Genomic DNA, 22,848 nt, shown 5'->3' with positions numbered 1-22,848 from the left:
AACCACTGGGACTGCGTTACCGCAACACAACCTAACTTTGGCAAATGTATAAAACCCACACAAGAACTAATTAGAGAACAGTTTAAATCAGACCAGTATGGGGGGTTAGGGGGTCAAGGAGAGATGAAATGATTGGCAAAGAGCTTGGAAAAAGGGGAAGTCACAGAAGAGGAAGATCTTGGAACTGCAGGGAGAAAAGAAGGTCTATTACCAGGAGAGGGAACAGGAAGGGCCAAGCAAGAATTCTAACAACGGATCCCCTGGGTCAAGGAATAGATTTCTCCAGAAATAAAGGTATTGTTGTCATTGGGTATTCCGTGAGCCGGTTCACTCTCCTGCTACTTATTAACCTAACCTCAGTGTCCCCTGTGAAAAGTCTGATGATCGATGCTCAGGGCGGGAGCCCCTCCTTGCATAAATATTGGACAGGAATGCAAAAGGTCGACTCAGTTCTCTATCCTTCATTCTTCCAGCACCGGGCCAGGGATTCAGGTGAGTTTCTAATCCCACTTAGTCCACATCTAGCCAAGCTCTTGTCTCTGCAGGGATGGAACTGAAACATCTCCCGCAGACCTCTGGGTGACCCTCAGGGCCCAGACCCTCAGGGGCACTGCAGTCCTACCCACGTCTCCGCCCCTCTAGTTGTCAGACTTTACTTTCCCAGTAAAGGGTTAGATTGGAGGAGAGGGTGTCGTAACCTCCATCTTCCGGCGGGCGTCCGTTTGGGAGTGGGGGAGAGAAGCCACTGATGGGGCTGTACCAGAGACTCACTCCCTTCCCCCCCCCCAAGGATACGGCCCCTTATTGGTAGAGCTCCCCAGCAAATCCTAACCCGGCGGCCAAAAAGGGAAGCGCCCTGAGCAGACACACTTTGTGCCGTGAAGTAACCAACCATGAGCATTCAACACCATCGGTCTCTTAAAAGGCCCGAGCGGAAAAGGTCAGAAAGAGGAGAGAGAGAGAGAGAGAGAAGGAGAAAAAGGACCCGGTGTGAGGACAGGAGAACGGGACACAACACGAGGTCACAGGGCAGAGACGCCAGAGAGCAAGGGAATTATGTTGAAAACGCCAAGATGCACATTTAGCCAGAGGTGTAGAATGCTTTTTTTCCTGCTGTATATGAAGAAGTTTTAGAGAATGACACTACGTTTTTAATGAATGGTATCTAAGTAAACGTTACCACTGGTAGAGCACCAACAGTCTTATTCTTACTTAGTTCTCTTACTATCACATTTTTATGCCTCAGTTTCATCCTCTTCGCCCAAGGGGCCCTGGTCTTCCAGCTCTGAGACAGTCCCCAGGGAGAGGGCAAGCAGGGTCCCCAGGGACGCCTGAATTTCCTGCACTTCAAAATACTGAAACCTAAACAGTTCATAGTTACTAACTTAATTTTAAAAGGGTTGTTTCTTTAAAAAAAAACAAAAAAAAACACAAAAACTGTTAGACAACCTCTCCCTTTCCTAGAGAAAACCATGCACAAGGTTCTCCTAGGGTTGTTGACTAGGGTTCGGTGGTGCATTTAACCCATCCGGTGACCATCATCCCAGCTGATTCACAGCCTAGCCGCACAGCCCAGGGGTTAGAAATAAACCCAGGACCCAGACCTCCTGGAGCTGACTCTTTGTTCTACTGATTAAACAATTTAGACAAACTACTTATTTCTTTGTTCCTCAGTTTCTCATCCGTAAGACAAGAAAAGCCATAAAACCAGCTTCCTGGAACTTTCTTTTTTTTATTTATTTATTCATTTTAGAGAGAAGAAGGAGAGAGAGAGAGAGAGAGAGAGAGAGGAGAGACAGAGAGAGAGAGGAGAGACAGAGAGAGAGAAGGGGGGAGGAGCTGGAAGCATCAACTCCCATATGTGCCTTGACCAGGCAAGCCCAGGGTTTCGAACTGGCGACCTCAGCATTTCCAGATCGACGCTTTATCCACTGCGCCACCACAGGTCAGGCTCTGGAACTTTCCTAGGACCGAGTGAGTGGACAGAGCTCAAGTACTTAGAACGGTGCCAACATTTCATACACATCCATTTACGTTGCCAGCATTATCCCTATTCGCGGAGGGAAGGAAGGTTCAGTAACTAGTTCCAAAGCCGCCCTGCAGGTCAGTTGTGGAGCCAGATTTCAACCCAATGAGACCCCAGCGCTGGCCGGCTTCACCGCCATGGCGTGCTGTCACCCTCCCCGCACAAAGCTACCCAGCAAAGGGCAGAGGGACTGACTCTGGAATACGCCACGCTTGTACCTGCCTAGCCCAGAAATCCCGACTGCCTCCTGTTGACCATTTTTCAAATATAAAAGTTCCAACTGTAAAGTCCTTTCAATGGTATCCTGCATCTCACTTCAAAGTTATGTGCTCACTAGTCTTCTGGCCACACTTGTTCTACATCCCAAAAACAATGCAAAAATTACAGATTAAGCCTATTCTGCAGCCTGACCAGGTGGTGGCACAGTGGATAGAGCATCGGACTGGGATGCAGAGGACCCAGGTTTGAAACCCCAAGGTCACCAGCTTGAGCATGGGCTCATCTGGTTTGAGCAAGGCTCACCAGCTTGGACCCAAGGTCGCTGGCTCAAGCAAGAGGTCACTCAGTCTGCTATAGCAGTGGTCCCCAACCCCCAGGCCGCAGACCGGTACCGGTCCGCAGAGAAAGAATAAATAACTTACATTATTTCCATTTTATTTATATTTAAGTCTGAACGATGTTTTATTTTTTAAAAATGACCAGCTTCGCTCTGTTACATCTGACTAAGACTCACTCTTGACGCTTGTCTCGGTCACATGATACATTTATCCATTCCACCCTAAAGGCCGGTCAGTGAAAATATTTTCTGACATTAAACCGGTCCGTGGCCCAAAAAAGGTTGGGAACCACTGTGCTATAGCACTCCCCGTCAAGGTACATATAAGAAATCAATCAATGAACAACTAAGGAGCTGCAACGAAGAATTGATGCTTCTCATCTCTCTCCCTTCCTGTCTGTCTGTCCCTCTCTCTGTCTCTGTCTCTGTCAAAAAAAAAAAAATCCTTTAAAAAACAAATAACTTCTCAACACAACACCCTGGCTTCAAATACAGAGCCCCAGGTGTGCCCAGGCTCTGTGACCCTCACAAGAAGCCCCCCACTTCCATTTTAGAGGGGAAGCCATGACAGCTCAGATTGCTGAGGTAACCCCCACAAACTCCTGAGACTAGTCAACAGCACAGGCAGAGCTCCGAGCACCTCTGTCCGCCTCTCAAATACACTCCCACCCTGTCCCCTGCAGAACGGAAGCACCATGCCCCCGGCCAGGGCACCCCCTGAGAGTCCTCACAGACCGACACATGGAGCTCACAGAACCACACTCGCCCCTCTGGGCAAACGCCATGTGCACGTCCTCACAGATGCCAAAGGGTGGGGAGACAGGAAGACAAACAGCCAAACTGAAGGGCTCAACTGGGTTGCACAAAGTATAACAATAACACTACACAGTATTTCTTCCATCTCTTACAACGCTGTCGACGGCTTCTGACCTTCAGAAGCGTTAGAGGGCACAAACCTTGTCTCCTTTACTTGACGGGCCTGAGTTAGTTACAGAAGTACCCCAACCCCACAGAGACCCGCGCAGGGCGGACACAGCCCACCTGCCCGACAAACGCCAGCTCTTTCTTCCAGCGGCTGCCCACCCCCCACCCCCCAGCACAGAGAACGGCTCCCGGGGCCCCGAGCCACGGCCCACTGCAGGGACCAAGGACCAGGAGTGGGCTGTGATCTCGGACCTCAGAGAGGAGCCCCCCCTTCTCTGCAATGGCCTCGTTTCCAACGTCCGTCCCGCATCGAGCTATTATTCCTCCGGTTCGCTCTCTCCTTCAGATTACCCAAAATAATTCAATGTCCACCTTTTTCCTTTGGGGGAAATCAAAGGTTGGCTCAGCTACCTTTTGAACTCGGGCTGTTCAAGGATCCCTTTCTTCTCTTCAAAAAGTTTTACTGATTCTGAAAGGCCTTATTGATAAAACACAGAGAGACTCCGGGGGGGAAAAGGACAAAGAGAAAGAAGAAGAAAGGGAAAGTATAAAGAGGCCAGAAAAGAAAAGGGGGAGGAAGAGAGCCCAAGAGGAGGAGAGACGGACGGACGGACGGCTGTCGGACGCGGGATCGCCGCTGCCGGCTCCACAACCCGTTCAGGGGATGGACGTGGGGCGTGGTTTTTGAAGACCGGGGAGAAAACGTGTACACGAGATCCAGAGACTGCGTGCTCCCTGTGACACGCTGCGGAAGGACAGGGCACGCAGCCGGTTCACTCAGGAGTCGGGCTGTGCGAGGCTTGCCTCTGGCATCGCTAGCATTTCCGAGCCGAGGACCGAGAGCGTAAGGGAGACATGTTGGATCTCGAGATGGAAATGAAGAATCATTTTTTGGTATTGTTTTTGTTACTCTGTTGGTCCGTTTTTGGTGGTACCGGCATGGTATTGGAGAGACTGAGAGCCGGGGTAAGTGACACGGGTGACATGAGACACCCCAACCCCGCCAGGCTCCTCGTGAAGCCCCAGCCCGCCAGGGGTGTAGTCAGGTCATTTGAATGTCAACTATTTTCTAACACTGGTAGAGCGTCGGCCTGGCGTGTGGAAGTCCCGGGTTCGATTCCCAGCCAGGGCACACAGGAGAGGCGCCCATCTGCTTCTCCACTCCTCCCCCTCTCCTTCCTCTCTGTCTCTCTCTTCCCCTCCCGCAGCCGAGGCTCCATTGGAGCAAAGTTGGCCCGGGCGCTGGGGATGGCTCCATGGCCTCTGCCTCAGGCGCTAGAGTGGCTCTGGTTGCAACAGAGCAACGCCCCAGATGGGCAGAGCATCGCCCCCTGGTGGGCATGCCGGGTGGATCCCGGTCAGTCTGTCTGTCTGCCTACCCACTTCTCACTTCAGAAAAATACAAAAGAAAAAAAAAGAAGAAAAAGAGTGAGCTGGGTCTCACGCGTTTAGCGAGCTGCACATCCTGACCGAGGGAGGACCGCGACGACGAGCGAGACTTACCCGCAGAATTGGCTCGGCCACAGCTGTCCACTCGCCCCAGACACTCCTTGTGCGCTCTCGCGCCACACTTAACACACAAGTAGCCTTGGTAAAAGGTTCCTCTGGAAGGTAAGATGGGGGGTGGGGAGTTAGAGGAGGCCGAGTTCTGCCCTCGAGAAATCATTGGTGTGAGAAAGGAAAACAGGACACAAACACCGTGCTGTGTGCAAAGTCCCCTCAGCAGAGGGAGGGGCCTGTCTGAGGGCTGCCCTGGGGTCTGAAGACCTCTCTGGGGTCTGGGGGGCCTCCTTGGGGCCTTGGGGGCCTCCCTGGGGCCTGGGTGTCCTCCCTGAGGTCTGGGGGCATCCTGGGGTCTGGGAGGCATCCTGGAGTCTGGGAGGCCTCCCTGGGGTCTGTGGGGGACTCCCCGGGGTCTGGGGGCGTCCCTGGAGCCTGAGTGTCCTCCCTAGGGTCTGGGGGGCATCCTGGGGTCTGGGAGACCTCCTTGGGGTCTGGGCGGGCTTCCTTGGCATCTGGGTGTCCTCCCTGGGGTCTGGGGGCATCCTGGAGTCTGGGTGTCCCCCCTGGGGTCTGGGTGGGCCTCCTTGGCATCTGGGTGGCCTCCCTGGGGCCTAGGGGACCACCCTGGGGTCTGGCAGGCCTCCCTGGGGTCTGGCAGGCCTCCCTGGGGTCTGGTGGCCTCCCTGGGGTCTAGGGGGGACTCCCCAGGGTCTGGGGCGTCCCTGGGGTCTGGGTGGGCCTCCTTGGCATCTGGGTGTCCTCCCTAGGGTCTGGGGGGCATCCTGGGGTCTGGGGGCATCCCTGGGGTCTGGGCAGGCTTCTTTGGCATCTGGGTGTCCTCCTTGGGGTCTGGGTGGGCCTCCTTGGCATCTGGGTGGCCTCCCTGGGGTCTGGGGGGCCAGCCTGAGGTCTGGGAGGCCATCCTGCAGTCCGGGAAGCCATCTGGGGTGGAGAGGCCCCGTCCTGGTACACGGCAGAGGAGAGCTCCGTGGGGTCCAGGCAATTAAGACCACAGCCCCACCCCTGAACACCCGGCTGGGCCGCGAGAGGAGTCTGGAGCACCGGGGGCCGCACCAGCGCCCTCCACCGGCGCGCTGGGCCGCCACACTCACCTCAGGAGCATCTGGCAGACCTTGCAGGACGTCACCCGGTTGAAGGTGTGCATCTTGAACTCGTGGAAATTGGAGTCTGCGTAGTCTGGCCTTATGTTAGATCTACGAGAGCAGAGAAGGAGCTTCCTAAAGAACAAGTCACCACAGAGCAGCAGTCCAGTCGTCTAACAGCTAAAAGCTCATCGCCACGACATCGGGGTGGGGATCTGCGTCCAGCACCGCGGCCGCTGAACACGCAAGGTTTGCTAAGAGCAGCACGTGTACTTGGCACTAAAATCTGCACCGAAACCTGCGTCCAGGCCAGCCACCCGTGAGGACGTAAGCGGCCTGACCCTCCTCGGACTCGGGAATTCCCGGGGAACTTGGCGGAAGAGCGGGCAGGTCAACCTGCCGGGAACACACAGCACCGGTGGGACATTCACACCGCCTGGTCATCACTCCTTCCCTCCAGCCGTGGCCACTGAACTCGGCGGTGGCTGGAGAGGGCGGGGGTGGGTGGGGTGGGGGCGGGGGTAGGGGTGGGTGGGGGTTGGGGTGGGGGTGGGGGTGGGGGTGGGTGGGGTGGGGGTGAGGGTAGAGGTGGGGGTGGGGGTTGGGGTGGGGGTGAGGGTAGAGGTGGGGGTGGGGGTTGGGGTGGGGGTTGGGGTGGGGGTGGGGGTGGGGGTTGGGGTGGGGGTGGGGGTTGGGGTTGGGGTGAGGGTTGGGGTTGGGGTTGGGGTTGGGGTGGGGGTGGGGGTTGGGGTTGGGGGTGGGGTTGGGGTTGGGGTGGGGGGTGGGGTGGGGGTTGGGGTGGGGGTGGGGGTGAGGGTAGAGGTGGGGGTGGGGGTTGGGGTGGGGGTAGGGGTGAGGGTAGTTGAGGTGGGGGTGAGGGTAGAGGTGGGGGCGGGGGTGGGGGTGGGGTGGGGGTGGGGGTGAGAGTAGAGGTGGGGACGGGGTGGGGGTGGGGGTGGGGGTGAGGGTAGAGGTGGGGGTGGTGGTGGGGGTGGGGTGGGGGTGAGGGTGGGGGTGGGGGTGGGGTGGGGGAGGGGGTGAGGGTAGAGGTGGGGGCGGGGTGGGGGGGTGGGGATGGGGGTGGGGGAGGGGGTGAGGGTAGAGGTGGGGGCGGGGGTGGGGGCGGGGAGGGGGCTGCTCCCCCCCCCTGCAGCGTCCACCCTAAATAGGTATGTGGATGACGTCATGACGGACAAAAGTGAGTAAAATCATTTCGTGAAAAGTCTAGAAACAACAAAGCTCGGGTCCAATCACTAGAAACTTCCTCCCTGGCAAAGAAGCCGCTCTCCGGGCGATCCACACAGACACCAAACAGAACGATCTTGTCACTCATGTCCTCTATTTTACTTACATCACACACCTGTACAAACAGGGAGGAAACACCCCGCCAACTGAAACAAACTCACGGGGCATTTTCTCCATACTGATCCCACGACGACCGCACACTGTTGACTATTTTGTTTCACCTTCGCACCAGCCTACCTGAGTGGCACAGACAGTGTCACTCGTTTATGAACTAGGACCCAGAGGCTTACGCTGATGTCAGGAAAGTGACCAAGCCAAGGACTGCGACCCAGGTCTGCCTTTCGCCACTGCAGCTATGGTACAAGACAGTCCTCACCTTAATCTCATTAGATGCTCGCACCTAGTAGGTCTGTTGAAACGGCTAAGTTTAGCCATTTCTGCAGGGTTTTTAAAACATCTCCGTAAGTCATCCATGTCACCAGAGGTGGATTTAACGGTGGTCATACCGGGTGAGCACCCTGAGCCCCGACTTCTGACGGGCCCCGCAAAACCCCAACTTGACGCTTTTTTCTAACGACACCAAGTTTGGTTTCAGATGTGCAATTTTAACATTAACAGTACATAGTATTTTTTATTTGTTTAAAAATATGGTTAACGTGTATTTTTATTTTCCCCGTCTCTCTCTTTTTTTTAAGGGGCCCAATATTTTCTTCTGCACCCGGGGCCTCAACCAACCTTAATCCACCTCTGCATGTCACAGAAGAAAGCAGAAAAGTTAGAAAAAAATGCAAAACGGGTGGCGATCAGAGGAACAGCTAGAGAGCTGAGATGCTGCTGTCCGAGACGTCACAAGCTACTTGAGGAGACAGATCTGAGATACTGATGGGCTAGGACTTCCCCTTTCACAGAACACAACGGCTCTCCGCCACCCGGAGCCCTGGCCTAATGCAGCCTAACGCGGCCAGCGTCCCAGTCAGAGGGACCAGGAGACGCCGTAGGAGGAAACATGCGCCCAGGCCACTGCAGTGGCAGGCAGCGAGGCAGAAGGAAGGGCGTGTCGGGGAGGTCAGCCTTCCACCCCATCGGCCGATGACGCGCGTGCGAAAAATGAAATCAAACGTTAGTGCCATCTGGGATTTCTCTGCTCGGTGCTTCCAGTGACCTTGCTTTTCAGGAAAACATTCCTTAAAAAAAGTCAAGCACAGTCATTCATTCCGTAGAGGCTCTTCTGGGTTGCTGATGAAAAATTACAGCATTGTCCTTCATGAAGGGTGGAGTGGAGGAAAAAATAAGAATACGGAAACAAAACTCTCTTCGTGTTTAGAAATGAGACATAGAGTCCATAAAGCTACTGGGAAGAGCCCCGAGCCCTGGCCGGGTGGCTCAGCTGGTCAGAGCATCGTCCCTACGTGCAGAGGTTGCAGGTTCGATCCCCGGTCAGGACACATACAGGAACAGATTGATGCTTCTATCTATCTGTCTATCTATCTATCGATCGATCTATCCCTCCCTTTCTCTCTAAAATCAATCAATCAATCAATATAGATAGATAGATAGATAGAGATTGATTTTATTTTTTACAAGAGCCTCCAACCCCTTTTTTTAGCCAGGAAAGGCTGCTCCATTTTTCTGTGTGCATCAAGGTGAGAGTCATAGACAAACTGTCAAATAACAGTTTCAGTCCTGAGAAAGGTGAAGAATTGATCAGCCTGGCGTTTTAGACAATAAGTCAATCTCTCCTCCAGGCAGAAGCTCATGTCAGTGGGTCCAAACCAGGTTAGAATTTAATTAATTTTAGAAACCTACCTGGGCCGTAGGTGGGACACCTTTTCTCTCAGGGTCAACTCAAGCTGACCTTGGGCCATTTGCAGTCAATACGTTCCCCCACTAACCAGGAACAAGCTGGCTTTTCAGAAGACATAGCAGCTGAGAGAGGACTCACACTGTGAGGTTAGAAAGGAAAGTCTAAAATAAAGAAAACCATCCCGAAAATACCGCGAAGCGTCCGTCCTTGCCTCCAGGGCTGTGAGACAGGACGTGGTAGGCAGAATGGCAGGGAGGGACTGCTGGAAGACATTAAAGCTATCGCTGCATATTATTTTAAAATTTAAAGATCAAATACTAAAGTTAACTCGCTGAGCCTGAATTGCTACCGGGGCACAGTGGACCATGAAGTTGTAGCTGAGGGCAGGAGTCAGAAGTTCCACCCGGGCTTAAATCCTAACTTCCAAACCTCTAGCTGCATGACCCCGGGCCAGGCAGTGTGTGGAAACCAGGAATGCTGATCAGGTCAGACTCACAGAGCGAGGCAATGTGTGTGAAGTGTTCTGGACTTCATCCGGCCCCCAGGGCTGGCGCCCGGCAAGTTCTGGCCACCATCTGTGAACTAGTGATTCCAAATCCACGTCCTAGTGATGGCCTCAGGCCAGTGCGTGACAAGAGTCCGCTGGTAGTCTTGGGACTGAGTCCCCAGAGGATTCCCTATTAGGAAGGTTGTTATATATATGCTCAGGGTCCTTGGGACCAAAGCCATATATAAAAATATATAATTATTTAAGGACAATAAGCAATGGGGTGGCTGAGGACCGGGCAGGTATGAACGAGTCCAGGGAATTACCTGAAGTCACATCAAATGCCAAGTGAAGAGAGATGTCAACACGCAGGACCTCCAGCCTGTGGGGACGCCAAAACCGAAGGCAGGCAGGGGGCGGGACAGGAAGAGTTGGAAAGGTAGGTGGAACAGAAGAGGCTAGAGAAACCTCAGAACTATAGACAGGCTGCCATGAAGACAAAAGTAGTGATCGCCTCCCACGCACCAGGCACATTAACAGGCTCTTCATCTACTTCTTCACATTCACGTCTCACGAACCTCAGGGCAGAGTCATGCATTTCACACTTATTAAATACCCACCATTCACGCAGGACGCGAGGCAGGGACAGAAAGGACTCTCTGGGCGGAGCTCAATAATAACGAGGGGCGACATGAGAGAGGAGGAAAGAGAGGTTGGCAGGGGCCAAGGAAACAAGCAAGATCTTACACAGGGATTGACATCACCTTTAGCTGGTCTCCCCCCCCCCCCCCCAAAGAAACCCTTTGTGGCTACTCTGTAGTGAAGCCAGAGCGGATATAGCAAGAGTGGTTATGGGGCTGGGTTTCCTATAGACCAGAACTGAGCATCGCATACAGGTTAGCTCAGTTACGCAACCACACACAAAGGACCCCATGGGATCCACCTGCTTTGATATAGGGAAGTGGACTTCGGAGAGCTAGGATGGCATCTTCTAGCTTTCTCAAGAAAATACTCCCATTTCTTTTGCTTCAGAGAGGGCCCACCACTGATTAATACAATGTATCAGTCAACCACATATTGACAAGGCAAGGTATGCCGACACTCCTAGGGCTCCCTACAACTTCCCGGGTTTCCTCCGATTCTCTCTTCTTCTCACCTGGCTCCATGGCTAACGCTAAGCTGGGGACCGCACTCTCCCTCCAGCCTGGGCATCCTCTCCATTGTCCAGATCTGTATTCTCAACTGCTCCTTAAGCATCTCAGATCTCCCCGGGCGTACAAATATCTCAACTCCACGCCTTTCTTAACCTGTCTGAATTCAGTCCGTCGCCAGCCAGTCCCTCTTCCAACCTAGCGACTCCGGAGAATTGCAACAAACTTTCCTTTTGCCCTCCTACCCTCGACATACCCATTTTCTCTGAACCCTTCTTCCGCTCTCATTTCTCCTTCCCAGGAACTGGGACCGATTTCTGTTTATTCAACCTTGAAAACACCCCCTCCAAAATCCAGGTTTGGTCCCTCTTCTCACTACCTAACCCAAGCCCCTCAGTATCTCTCAATTAACTGTTACAATGACCTTCTTAATTATTCCTTCTCGTCTTTATGGCCGCCTTCGATACTATTTCCAGAATCACCTTCAAAAAATAAAAATGCGGCCCTGGCCGGTTGGCTCAGCGGTAGAGCGTCGGCCTGGCGCGCGGGGGACCCGGGTTCGATTCCTGGCCAGGGCACATAGGAGAAGCGCCCATTTGCTTCTCCACCCCCCACCCCCTCCTTCCTCTCTGTCTCTCTCTTCCCCTCCCGCAGCCAAGGCTCCATTGGAGCAAAGATGGCCCGGGTGCTGGGGATGGCTCCTTGGCCTCTGCCCCAGGCGCTAGAGTGGCTCTGGTCGCGGCAGAGCGACGCCCTGGAGGGGCAGAGCATCGCCCCCTGGTGGGCAGAGCGTCGCCCCTGGTGGGCGTACCGGGTGGATCCCGGTCGGGCGCATGCGGGAGTCTGTCTGACTGTCTCTCCCTGTTTCCAGCTTCAGAAAAATACAAAAAAAATAAAAATAAAAATAAAAAAAATAAAAATAAAAATGCGATCTTATTGCTCTCTCCCGTGAAGACGTCTGCTGGTTCCTACTGGCTGCGGGATGAAGATAAAACTTCCAGCCACGGCACACGAGGGGTTTGAGACCGTAGCTTTTCCTCGCTCTGACATGCCTCCTCTTTCTCAAGCACTCGTCAGCCACGGGCTGTGGATACTCCGACCTTCCCACATTGCCCAGACGTGTTCTTCTCTTCCGTAAGTCTGTGCTTTTGTAGTCCGTTCCCTCTGCCTAATGTGCTCCGTGAACCTGCACCAGTCTCCCTGGCTCCTCACTTAGGACCAGATAGAGCATGGCTGGTCACACGGGCATTCACACTCAGCCAGCACGACCAGCCGTGATCATTAAAACTCCCCAAAGGGAAGTGGGTGCGCACCGTGAATCCACGGTTTAAAAACGAAGTCTAGGCAGGCTGGCATGGTGGGATTCAGCGCCCTTGGCACACCAAATGACCTTCTCACTTAGCCTCAGAGGGAACATCCCAAAACCCAAACTCCCAGAAGCCAGCCAAGGGCCAACCAGCAAGCAGACTTTTCAAACGCTAGCCTTCCGAGTCAACGCTGGTCTGCACAAAAACGTCCAAGGAAAATCCTAGCGTGAAGTGTTCAGGTTCTGTATCAATAACATGTAGAAAATAAAAAGTACCTCAACCAAATAAAAGCTATATCACCAAATTCTTGAGTAAGAAAACTGCGTAATTCATTATAAATATACAATCTCTTCTCAAGTTAATTTATAAAATTTAAAACAATTCCTTCCTCCCAAACCGACACACACAATTACATTCCAAGATATAATCAACTGTTAAACATTGTTACAAATTTAATGTTCAACTTCCTAGCAACCAAAGCAAAGAAGAAAACAAGGTCACTTATAGGAGAGTTGCATAGTTGCATAAATTTTCCCTGCAGGGCACCTAAGTGTAAAAAAAAAAGTTGCTCTGACAGGTTTTCGTAATAGGGACACAATGTGTATAATATATGGCCAATGTCTTCAACAACATCCTTCCACATACAATTGTGTACCTGCCCTTTCTAGACCTTCTTGATATGAGCCACAGATATTATGCAGAAGCACTGCCCAATAAAAGTAATTCTATGGGGGGGGGAGGTAGGCTTTTCAGGACCTAGCCATCTGCATATTATCACATAAATAGCTACCATCTCTCCTAAGTTACATACCAAGCATTGACTATTCAAATACCTTTCAAATGTAAGAATTAATCACTCTAAACTTATGGCAGTTATCTATAAATAAGGCAAACTTTCGTGACAAATCTTCAACTACTAGATCTAGGGGTAGCAGTCTTTATAATTTGGAAGAAATTTCAAAGACAAATAAAAGGCTATTATCACCTTAACTGATATTAGAGTATACATAAACCATTTCTCCTTGAGAACTGAAGGCAGAGCAGATAAACACACAAATCTTAGAGCTCCAAAGAGACCTCAAGTTGTTTGAAATAGCAACACCACAGCCCCCAACACACAGAACAGACCACTAAGCTAGCTCGGAGATGGGTCTAACTCAGTGAAGTTATTCATACACTCTTAGAATTGTCTCCTAGATATTCCAGGATGTCAGACGAGGGTATTCAGATTGTTTTTGTCAACTCTCCAGTTCTGAAAGGGCATATGTAAACCAAGCAAAGTCTTAGCCGAAAATCAAAATAAGACCCATCATTTTCAACCTCACATTTAGACTTCCCTATAAAGATACAATGTTTAAGGGTCTGACCAAGTGACGATTTTTGTTGTTATTTTTTCCTTTTTTCTGTTAACATGAAAAATTACAGAAAACAACCCAAATATTTACTTTTAAAATAGCCTGTATTGTGAAATCAAATCCACCAAATAGGTAATAGATAAATACAAAGGACTTCATTCAGACAATCTTTCAGTAAACGACCCTAAATCTTTACTTGTTATTTCACAATTTGTTCCCACAACATCTTCGCATACTAATTACACTGTTGGGTATGTGAAAGGTAAGAAAATGAAAAACGAACAGGTCCTTTAAAAATCAAGTTAAAAACGGAGGCTCCAAAGGGACCCCTTCCCCTCTTCCTAAGGGTTTATTAAAGGAATAAAGACAAAAAAAAGAGGCTTATAAATCACATCCAAATCTTATTCTTTATATTCCAAATCACGCACAGTCTTTTATCTGGGGAAATAAATAAATACTTTCAAAATAGCAATAAAAATAAGATAATGCTTGGCTCTGAAAAATAGTATTTTCTTATCTGTTATATATTGCACTTCTTTATTTCATTCAACATTGACTTTATAGTCATTTTAAATATACATCCATCACTAAATTTCTGACATCTCAGGGAAATTGTTATTGTAAAAAAAAAAAATTTGGCCAGGCTCTGTGGTAGAATATCGGCCCAGTGTGTGGAAGTCCCGGGTTTGATTCCCGGCCAGGGCACACAGAAGAAGCGCCCATCTGCTTCTCCACCCTTCCCCCTCTCCTCCCTCTCTCTCTCTTCCCTTCCCGCAGCCAAGGATCCATTGGAGCAAAGCTGACCCTGGCGCTGAGGATGGCTCCACCGCCTCCACTTCAGGTGCTAGAATGGCTCTGGTTGCAATGAAGCAACGCCCCAGATGGGCAGAGCATCGCCCCCTGGTGGGCATGCCGGGTGGATCCCAGTCGGATTCATGTGGAAGTCTGTTTCTCCCTCCCCGCTTCTCACTTCAGAAAAAAAAATTTTTTTTTTTACTGATTATAGAGGAAAGAAGGGAGAGAGAAAGTAAAAATGTAAGAGAGAGAGAGAGAGACATTGATTTGTTGTTCCACCCATCCATGCATTCATTAGTTGATGCTTGTACGTGCCCTGACCGGGGATGGAACCCACAACCTTGGTGTTACCAGGACAATGCTCTCACCAACTGAGCTACCCAGCAAGTGCTCAAGAAAATTATTGAATAAAATGCAAAGTTAGTCACAGCCACAATAATTTAAAGTAAAGAAATCTGTCAGACTACATGCAACTTGGGTCTTTATTTGTTACAAACTTGATGTGTGGCTTCTGGCACATCTCTTTCTATTTTTAGTCTCCTCACCAATCAAAGAACTGCACCTGTCATTCCTGCTACAGGAGACCTGGTCCAGGAGTGGGAGAAGGGAAAAGAATCACCGTGTGCTGGTACCAGTTCTCTGCATCACTCACGTGTGTTCTGAAGATAAACACGCACACACACACACATATATGTACATCTTGCTGCATTTTATTTACTAAATGATGAAAAGCATCATGCAAAAGCTAGATGCCAATTCTACTCTTATTGCTGTCATTGTCCTAAGTGACAGACACGCAGTGAAACCCTCAGATGCCTTCATACAGGTAGAACAAAATAAAGGATGACCTACCCATCCCCATATCCTAGATCAATGGGAATAAACCTTTTGTTACATTAGACGTTTAATAAGCATAATAAGGTTATTATTATGTATTCAGTCATACATCGAACACATTCATTACATGCTGGTCACTTTCTAATGCTGGGAATACAATAGTAAATTTATATCTCCACAATGACGGATCACCCGTTCATTTGGATTATCCTGCTTTACTTCAATTCTTCCATGAAGATAGATTGTTTACCCTCCTGGGAGTGAGTGAGGGAGAGAGACGTGTGTCAGTGTTCAAGGTTAAACACCACTGAGTTAGTTATTCCATGTAAGGGATAGATTCTAGAGAATTTGGATTTTCTCATTCTCGGGTCCAACAAACCTGTAACTTAAAAAGTCAAGATAGCCCTGGCCGGTTGGCTCAGCGGTAGAGCGTCGGCCTAGCGTGCGGAGGACCCGGGTTCGATTCCCGGCCAGGGCACATAGGAGAAGCGCCCATTTGCTTCTCCACCCCCTCCGCCGCGCTTTCCTCTCTGTCTCTCTCTTCCCCTCCCGCAGCCAAGGCTCCATTGGAGCAAAGATGGCCCGGGCGCTGGGGATGGCTCTGTGGCCTCTGCCTCAGGCGCTAGAGTGGCTCTGGTCACAATATGGTGACGCCCAGGATGGGCAGAGCATCGCCCCCTGGGGGGCAGAGCACCGCCCCTGGTGGGCGTGCCGGGTGGATCCCGGTCGGGTGCATGCGGGAGTCTGTCTGACTGTCTCTCCCTGTTTCCAGCTTCAGAAAAATGAAAAAAAAAAAAAAAAAAAAAAGTCAAGATAATATGAACTAGGAAGGCTGAGCTGGCATGGTGAGTTTAACCCTTGTCGCCCAGTTTAAGGTATGACTGATTATACCGGAGTGTGCTGTTGAATCCGTATGCCTTAAAAGCACAAGAAGATGGAGGTGATAGCGTCACAAAGCCATCACTGGGGACACCAGAGGGAATCTGAAGGTAATCTACAAGCTTCATAAGGACTTCATAAGGACTTCCGCATCAGATTCAATGATGACTATACACGAAAACTTTTCATGGACTTTCCACCTTTTGTATATGGTTTGTCTTATACGCAAGTCCATGTGCAGAAGTCCAATACAAATTGAGCAGGATTTCAGTCTAAACTGAGCATGAACGGAGGCTAACACCTCTTACCAACACCAAAATGACTCTTCAAAAAAATCAAGGACTGTAAAATGTGAAATATCAATTATGAAAGAAAAAGGGGCATGTTCATTATTCACATTACTATGACAGAACAGACCACTAATAAGATTTTTTTTTCCCAGTGGTTTGGTGATAGTCTAGGCCTTCCGGGACTTTGACTGGAGGGGTGGGGTCGGAAGGTCCATTCAGCAGATAATCAGGGCACGGTGACTGACCCCAGTGTACCGGCTGCTGTCGTCCGTCCGTCTGTCCTGGGGTTGAGGTACTTCCCGCAGCGGATCCGGGGCTGCGGAGGGCGGGCTGACAGGCGAGAACCACAAGGCCGGTGACCTTAACCAAGGCAGCGCTCAGCACCTGAGCTGGGTGGCGTGGACAAACATCCACGCATCCCGGTTCCAGTTTGGGAGACGGGGCTCGAGGGCGCAGCACGCCTGACCCTCCGGGACAGGGCGGTGGCCGGAACTGTGCTTCTCCCCCACAGCACACGGGCAGCACAAACACAGACCCACCTCTCTCTCTCTCTCTCTCTCTCCCCCCCCAAAAGGAAGCCACAGCCACCCACCGAGCGGTCCCAAGACGACCTCAGAGGAAGGAACAACCGGATGTTTCTAAAGTCCGTCCTGGAGCCTGAAGAACAGCTGATGCCGCCCCCATGTCAAACCACCCAAACGAGAGCAGGAGCCCCAAGCACACTGGGGGCGTCGCTTCCTGTCCTCCAGTCCTGGGGCGACAATATTCCCCAAGTGTTTCTGAGGAAAGTGAACCGCACCTGAGAAGACTACCTGGGTGTCCAAACACAGTGGACGGCAGAGGGGGGGTGTGGCGGCCCTGTTCTCTGCGGACTCAGCTGTGCTTAAAATCTCAATGCGTGCAAAGTGTGCAGAGGAGCCTGTACACAGCCCAGCGTCCCCCGCCAGGCATCGGGGGACCCCCATTCCTACTGCTCAGCTGGAAGTTGTTTCTTTTTTTTTTTTCCCCTTCAAAACTAATTACTCCAAGTAAAGCATTCTGTAAAGCCCACCTCTCACTACCCTCGTCAACAGGCTTCATAGAAAATCCCTGTGGTTTGGGATTTTCTGGCCCTCTGGTCGCTATCTGTTCCTAAAATCATTTCAGCTCCCAAATGAGGCCTGTCGGGTACAGCACAGTAAAACTCAAGTGGTCCCTGCAAACACGGACATCCCACGCAGTCTCGCTGGCTTGAAAGAGACACGTGAGCCAGCTGACCTCAAAACAAATCAATCCATAAATAAATAGAGACATTCTAGCAAATGGACTCGTTTCCAAAAGTGCTTGGGTACCTACGATGCTCGATAAGGTGTAAGAAAAACAGAACTCAATCCCCGACTGTGAAAGGGGCTTTTCTGAGTAAAAGGGGGGGAGGGGAGGCTGGACCCTACAGAGCCTCCCAAGTCCCTTCCTCCCAGGAGGGTTGGTGTGAACAGCCAGCCGCCTGCAGGTGCCATTTCTTGTTTTAAGAGCTTCCCCGCTGGGCCTTGGCCAGCCCCTCCACCCCACCCCACCCCAGACACAAGCACCCAGATTGCTGCCACAGCCTGGGGCTCGGCCCCTGCTGTGTGCAGGTCCCTTCCTTCAGGGTCCTCCCCCAGGCAGGCTGGCGGAGGTGAGAAGCCCTGGGGAACCGCTGCACCACCAGCCGGCTGGCGGCTTAGCCCTCTGGCGAGTCCACCGTCACCGCCCTCCACTTGGACCCTCTTGCTGTTTGCCCGGATCCTCTCTCTGGGCTGCCCCCCCCCCCACTGGTCACCGGCACAAGGAGATAGATCATTTGATACGTTTTTATTCCTGAGAGATCACCTTCTGGCCTCACGTACGCAAGCCTGTGGGAAGTGACCAAACAGGCTCCCGGCCAACTTGTCAGCTCTGGCCACCGCTCCGAGCCTGCGTCCATCTGGGAGGAGAAACCCACCCCGTCAGCCTCGGCCCCCTGGAAGGGCTTCCGATCTCTAGAGCACGGTGACCGTGGCTTTCCCACCTGAAAATGGTCTCAGGTGGTCACTCAGCGGCTCCAGTCGCTGTTCTATTCAACAAGAACTCACTGACTGCGTAATGTGGGCCAAGCATCGGGCGGGAGAGAAAAAAAACAAATGAAACACACATGGGCCCTGGCCTTTGGGACCTTTCCATCTAGGATGACGATGAAGAATTTAAAGAAATGACCCTAAGCCTGACCAGGTGGTGGCGCAGTGGATAAAGCGTCGGATTGGGACACAGAGGACCCAGGTGCGAAACCCCAAGGTCGCTGGCTTAAGTGTGTGATCATAGACAAGACCCCATGGTCACTGGTTTGAGCCCAAAGGTCGCTGGCTTAAGCAAGGGGTCACTGGCTCGGCTGTAGTCCCCCCAGTCAAGACACATCTGAGAAAGGAATCCATGAACAACTAAGGAGCTGCAACAAAAAACTGATAGTTCTCATCTCTCTCCCTTCCTGTCTGTCTGTCCCCATCTGTCCCTCTCTCTCTCCCTCTCTCTCTCCCTGAAACAAACCAAAAAAAGCTCTAAGGAGGGAACTAAAGAAGAAATTGGTCAGCCCTGCAGTACAAGCTGGTGGCGTGTGGAGGGGGTGACGAGAGCAATTGCCGTCGACCGGAGGCTGGAAAGATGAAAGGAGTTTCCTCGAAGGGGTCAGGGGAGCCCAGTCCCCAATGGGTGGAGGGCACGGTGATCAAAGGCCCAGCGGAGCAGAGGAGCCAGCGTGAGCCGGGGCCCCCAGGAGCTCGGTGGGCTTGCAGCCCTGGCGTGAGGCTGGAGCGGGGCATGGGCCGGCGGACAGTGACCCCCGCGCACCCCGCGGGACCTCCCCCCACCCCCGGTCTGTGGGCGATGCGTGAGCACTAAGGGCTGAAAGCCGATGCCCAGCTCACGTCTGTGTGTCGGAGAGAAAACCGTGCTGGCCACACTGGGAAGGGGGCGAGGGTGGACCAGGGACAGAGAGACAGCTTCAGAGACTCCTGGGACAGGCCAGGTAGACGAGGCTGAAGATCTGAACGGAGACACAGACACTGGGGGTGAAAAAAAATGAGTCAAAATTAAAGAGAAACCCAACAGAGAGCGCGGCACGCCAGTTTAGAGACAGACAGGCCACTGAGAAAGGTCATTCTTGCACGTCAGGTGGGGGCTTCAGGAGGCCACGCCAGAGCAGGGAGACCCGGTAAGACACTCACAGGCGTCTGAAAAGAAACGATGGACGCCCGACTCCACGTAACTGGTGTCCTCACCGGGCGGGGCCTGCCTCTCACTGGTCCTCTGCATCGAGGCTGCCGGTCCCTGAACCGAGTTTTCCGGAAAGACGGTGAACGGGCAGTGGAGGAACGCAGCCCGGAGGGGAGGCTGGGGACACACTCGGGGCTCACTGGCTGCTGATCAAATTTCAAAAGTGCCGGTCGCGCCGGAGCAAATTCCAGCAGCTAATCGGAGCCTGGCTCTGGGGTTTCCCGGGCCGGCGTTTGGCTACCACACAGGAACACGCTCACTCGATGACAATTTTTACTCGCACGCTCGTCCTTTATGTTAGAGCAACGCGGTGACAGCATTAGCCCGGGAAGCGTGTGCTTGTACACAGCCGTTCTAACAGAGGGAGACAAACACAGACCTCCTTGAATGTAGGTTCTCACTAGATGGGGGGAAAAAATCCTCTAATGAAAGATTTTAGTATCATGCTATCAATTTCTCTATCGTAGAAATAAATGATGTTGGGTGATAGCCTCCCTTCAGGGCTGCTGAAAAAAAATAAATCAATGATCTTTTAAAAATTTGAGCTCTGATATTTGCAAAAAGTGCTTTTGTGATTCAGATACGGAAAAGCAAGCACTGGCGGAGTCCACAAACAGATAAATAAATCAATCTGTTTTAAAAAAAGAAGAAGAAAAAAGTTGCTCCCAGGAGATCAACAAGTCACTGTAAAGCGGAACTGTATGAAACTCTAACGGAGGTCTAATCCTCAGACGGGCGACAGGCCCTCTCCCAGTGTCTCCGCGCAGCCAGCGAGGGGCGCGTTTCACAGAGCAGGGCTGACCACTAACGGCCAGGTGGCTCCCTGCAGTTTGCCCCGTCTTGTCTCAGAACTGGCTTGGAGGAAGCCACTGATGAAATCAATCAGTCCCTTCTCTCCATACTAATAATACTTTGGCAGATTATGTGTTTGATATCAAAAGGCCCTCCTCGCTGCACACTCGTCGTGGTCAGGTTTCCTGGGGGTCATGCACGCTCTGTGCTTTTTGACCAAGGAGAGGTGCTCAGCGCACGCGTTTGGCTTTGCAAGACAGCGCATTCTGCTGAACGGGTCAGAGACCTCCGATTTCATTGTCTTTGTGACTTGGAATGTAAGCAAAGGCCTTCATTTATAACGAACCTAATTAAACTAACTTCCAGTGTTATTTAATCATCATTCTCGTTCCACAGATGGAGTAAGGCTTGCTGAGTTTGCCTGCTGGAGCAGAGAACAGGTGCAAAGAATTTAAAGCACAGCGTCACCTCAAACGCCTTAACCTTCCCAAAGGGACTGCACATTATTATTGTCTGGCGTGTACAACCACACATGTTCTTATAAACACACGCATGTGCACACACGCATGCGCACACACACACACGAGTATTAACTTTCTGACATCTTTTTGAGAACAAAAGAACAGGCAAGAGAGGAAAATGTAACTGCTGCGTGGAGATGAAGGAGGACAAAGTTACACTGTTATCTTTGTGTCGCAATTCTTTTGCCGTTCACCAGCCTCCAACATATTCAAGAAAGAGGCTGAGCAGAGTCTAATAGAACAGCAGCATTCCTAATGATGCAATAAAAACAACAAAAAATAGGTCACAAGCATTTTTCAACCTCCCATTTAACTGATGAATGAATTGAGTCCCAGAGAAAGAAACAGACCTGCCTGGGTCACTGGGGCAAGTCAGTGGTGTGACCCCTTCTCTTTTTTTCTCCTCGACCCCCACGCTTTGAACTCCACCCACCAAAACGTTTTTTTTTTTCCCCCACTTGGTTTCCTGTCCTGTTGGGTGGGATGAGGAATAAGATCTACACAATTAAATCTCAGAATCGTTAAGGCTTCATTCCTATTCATCACCAACATTATCCTCGGCCGCCTTCCCTCTCCTCCAAATTATTAAAAAGCATTCCTAACACATAAATTAATCATTAGGCATTTAACCTCCACACACCTTTATGAAACTAGCATTCTTGGCCATTTTACACCACACGCGAGTTCTCACTTTCCAAGTGAATTTAAAAACCAACTGCAAACAGTCTACTAATAAATAAACATTTAAAATTAATATTTGACTATTTCCCCAACTGGTCAGATATTCAGATTGTCAGCCTATCTGGTATATTCCAAATGGCCAGGTAGCCGTCTGTTAAATTAAACATAAGCCCATGAGACTCAGCCTTTTAGACTTGTGTTAATATCGAAGAGTCAATACAAGCCCAAATACGAAAACGTTCAATCTCTTCCACTGAAATTTTATAACACCAAGGATTCTCTTCAAGTATCAACACCCTCTCAGAGTCGTGTGTAAACCCCCAAATAAACTCAGTCCAAGGGGGGTTCTTATTATAATTGGATCTGGAATAGCGAGCTAGACTGCACAACACATTAAACAATAGAACGAGAAGTTTAATTAAATTTCTAATTCACTTTGGATTTCGCTCTATCCTGCCATTGTAAAGGCTTTGTGCTAGTGTCGAGTAGTCAGGAGTTGGAAATGCCCGGCTGAAAATGAACCTGTGATGTCAACAGTCAGCCATATGTTAAAGTCAAGTGGACAGTGAACTGACGAGTCCTGTTGCTAAGATCCACTGGGAAGCCTAGTTGAGATTTCCTCTTCTATCCCACATCCACCAGTCTCTGGACAGGGATACTGGGGAAAGGCAGAGGCCCCCCATTATATGGAAAAGGAACCCACGAATAAAAGATGTGCGTTGAGAGAAGAGAAGTCATCGTTCTTCTATTTGCTTCATCCCGTGGCTTTGGTGAAGCTCCTCCATGGACAAAGTTACCCTGGGTCCAACCGGGTACCAAGTCTGAGAGCAGCCAGTACATCACATCAATTACCAATCTGTTCGTTGATTTGCCTGTAAAATGGTGGACGTGAGAGCAGGTAGGCTCTGCTCCCGACCTCTGTAGTTAGTTCTCAGCTGCACTGCCCTAAAAAAATACTTTCACGAGGAGAGTCTCGTGTATGTGAGTGAGTCCCTGTGGTTCACTCAATAGTACATGTAAAAATGTGTGTCTGTGTCTATAACTCAAGATGTCCCCAAATCAGCTGTCCAGAGACAAAGGCTTGGCATAGACTATTTACCAACTTGCACAATTCCAATGCCACAAGTAAAACGGTTGTTTAGCTATAGAAACCAGATTTAAAAAAAAAAAAAAAGTTCGCAAGACAAGAGACAGGAATGCCAGCCTAGGGCTCAACGCACAGTCCTCGGTGCCACCAAGCATCATTGTAATCTTGACACTCTGCGGCTGGAAGGACTCGCAGTGGTTTCTGATTCATTATTCCCAGTCTCTGCGGCACGCAGGCAACC

The 22,848-nt window shown here is 50.8% G+C and overlaps 1 protein-coding gene across 1 annotated transcript in view; it reads right to left on the bottom strand.

The window, feature by feature from the left end:
* The window catches only part of VAV3 (vav guanine nucleotide exchange factor 3), a 315,966-nt gene that overhangs the window by 101,592 nt on the left and 191,526 nt on the right, over positions 1-22,848 (bottom strand). The window contains exons 16-17 of the mRNA XM_066352215.1: positions 6,122-6,223; positions 5,010-5,110 (exon numbers count right to left, since the gene is read on the bottom strand). Of these exons, the coding sequence (XP_066208312.1) occupies positions 5,010-5,110; positions 6,122-6,223 (203 nt within the window). The remainder of the gene's footprint in view (positions 1-5,009; positions 5,111-6,121; positions 6,224-22,848) is intronic.

This window comes from Saccopteryx leptura, chromosome 11, assembly GCF_036850995.1.
Source record: "Saccopteryx leptura isolate mSacLep1 chromosome 11, mSacLep1_pri_phased_curated, whole genome shotgun sequence".
Classification (NCBI taxonomy): domain Eukaryota; kingdom Metazoa; phylum Chordata; class Mammalia; order Chiroptera; family Emballonuridae; genus Saccopteryx; species Saccopteryx leptura.
Note: the sequence above shows the minus strand (reverse complement) of the source record. Positions and strands in the feature narration are given on the sequence as shown.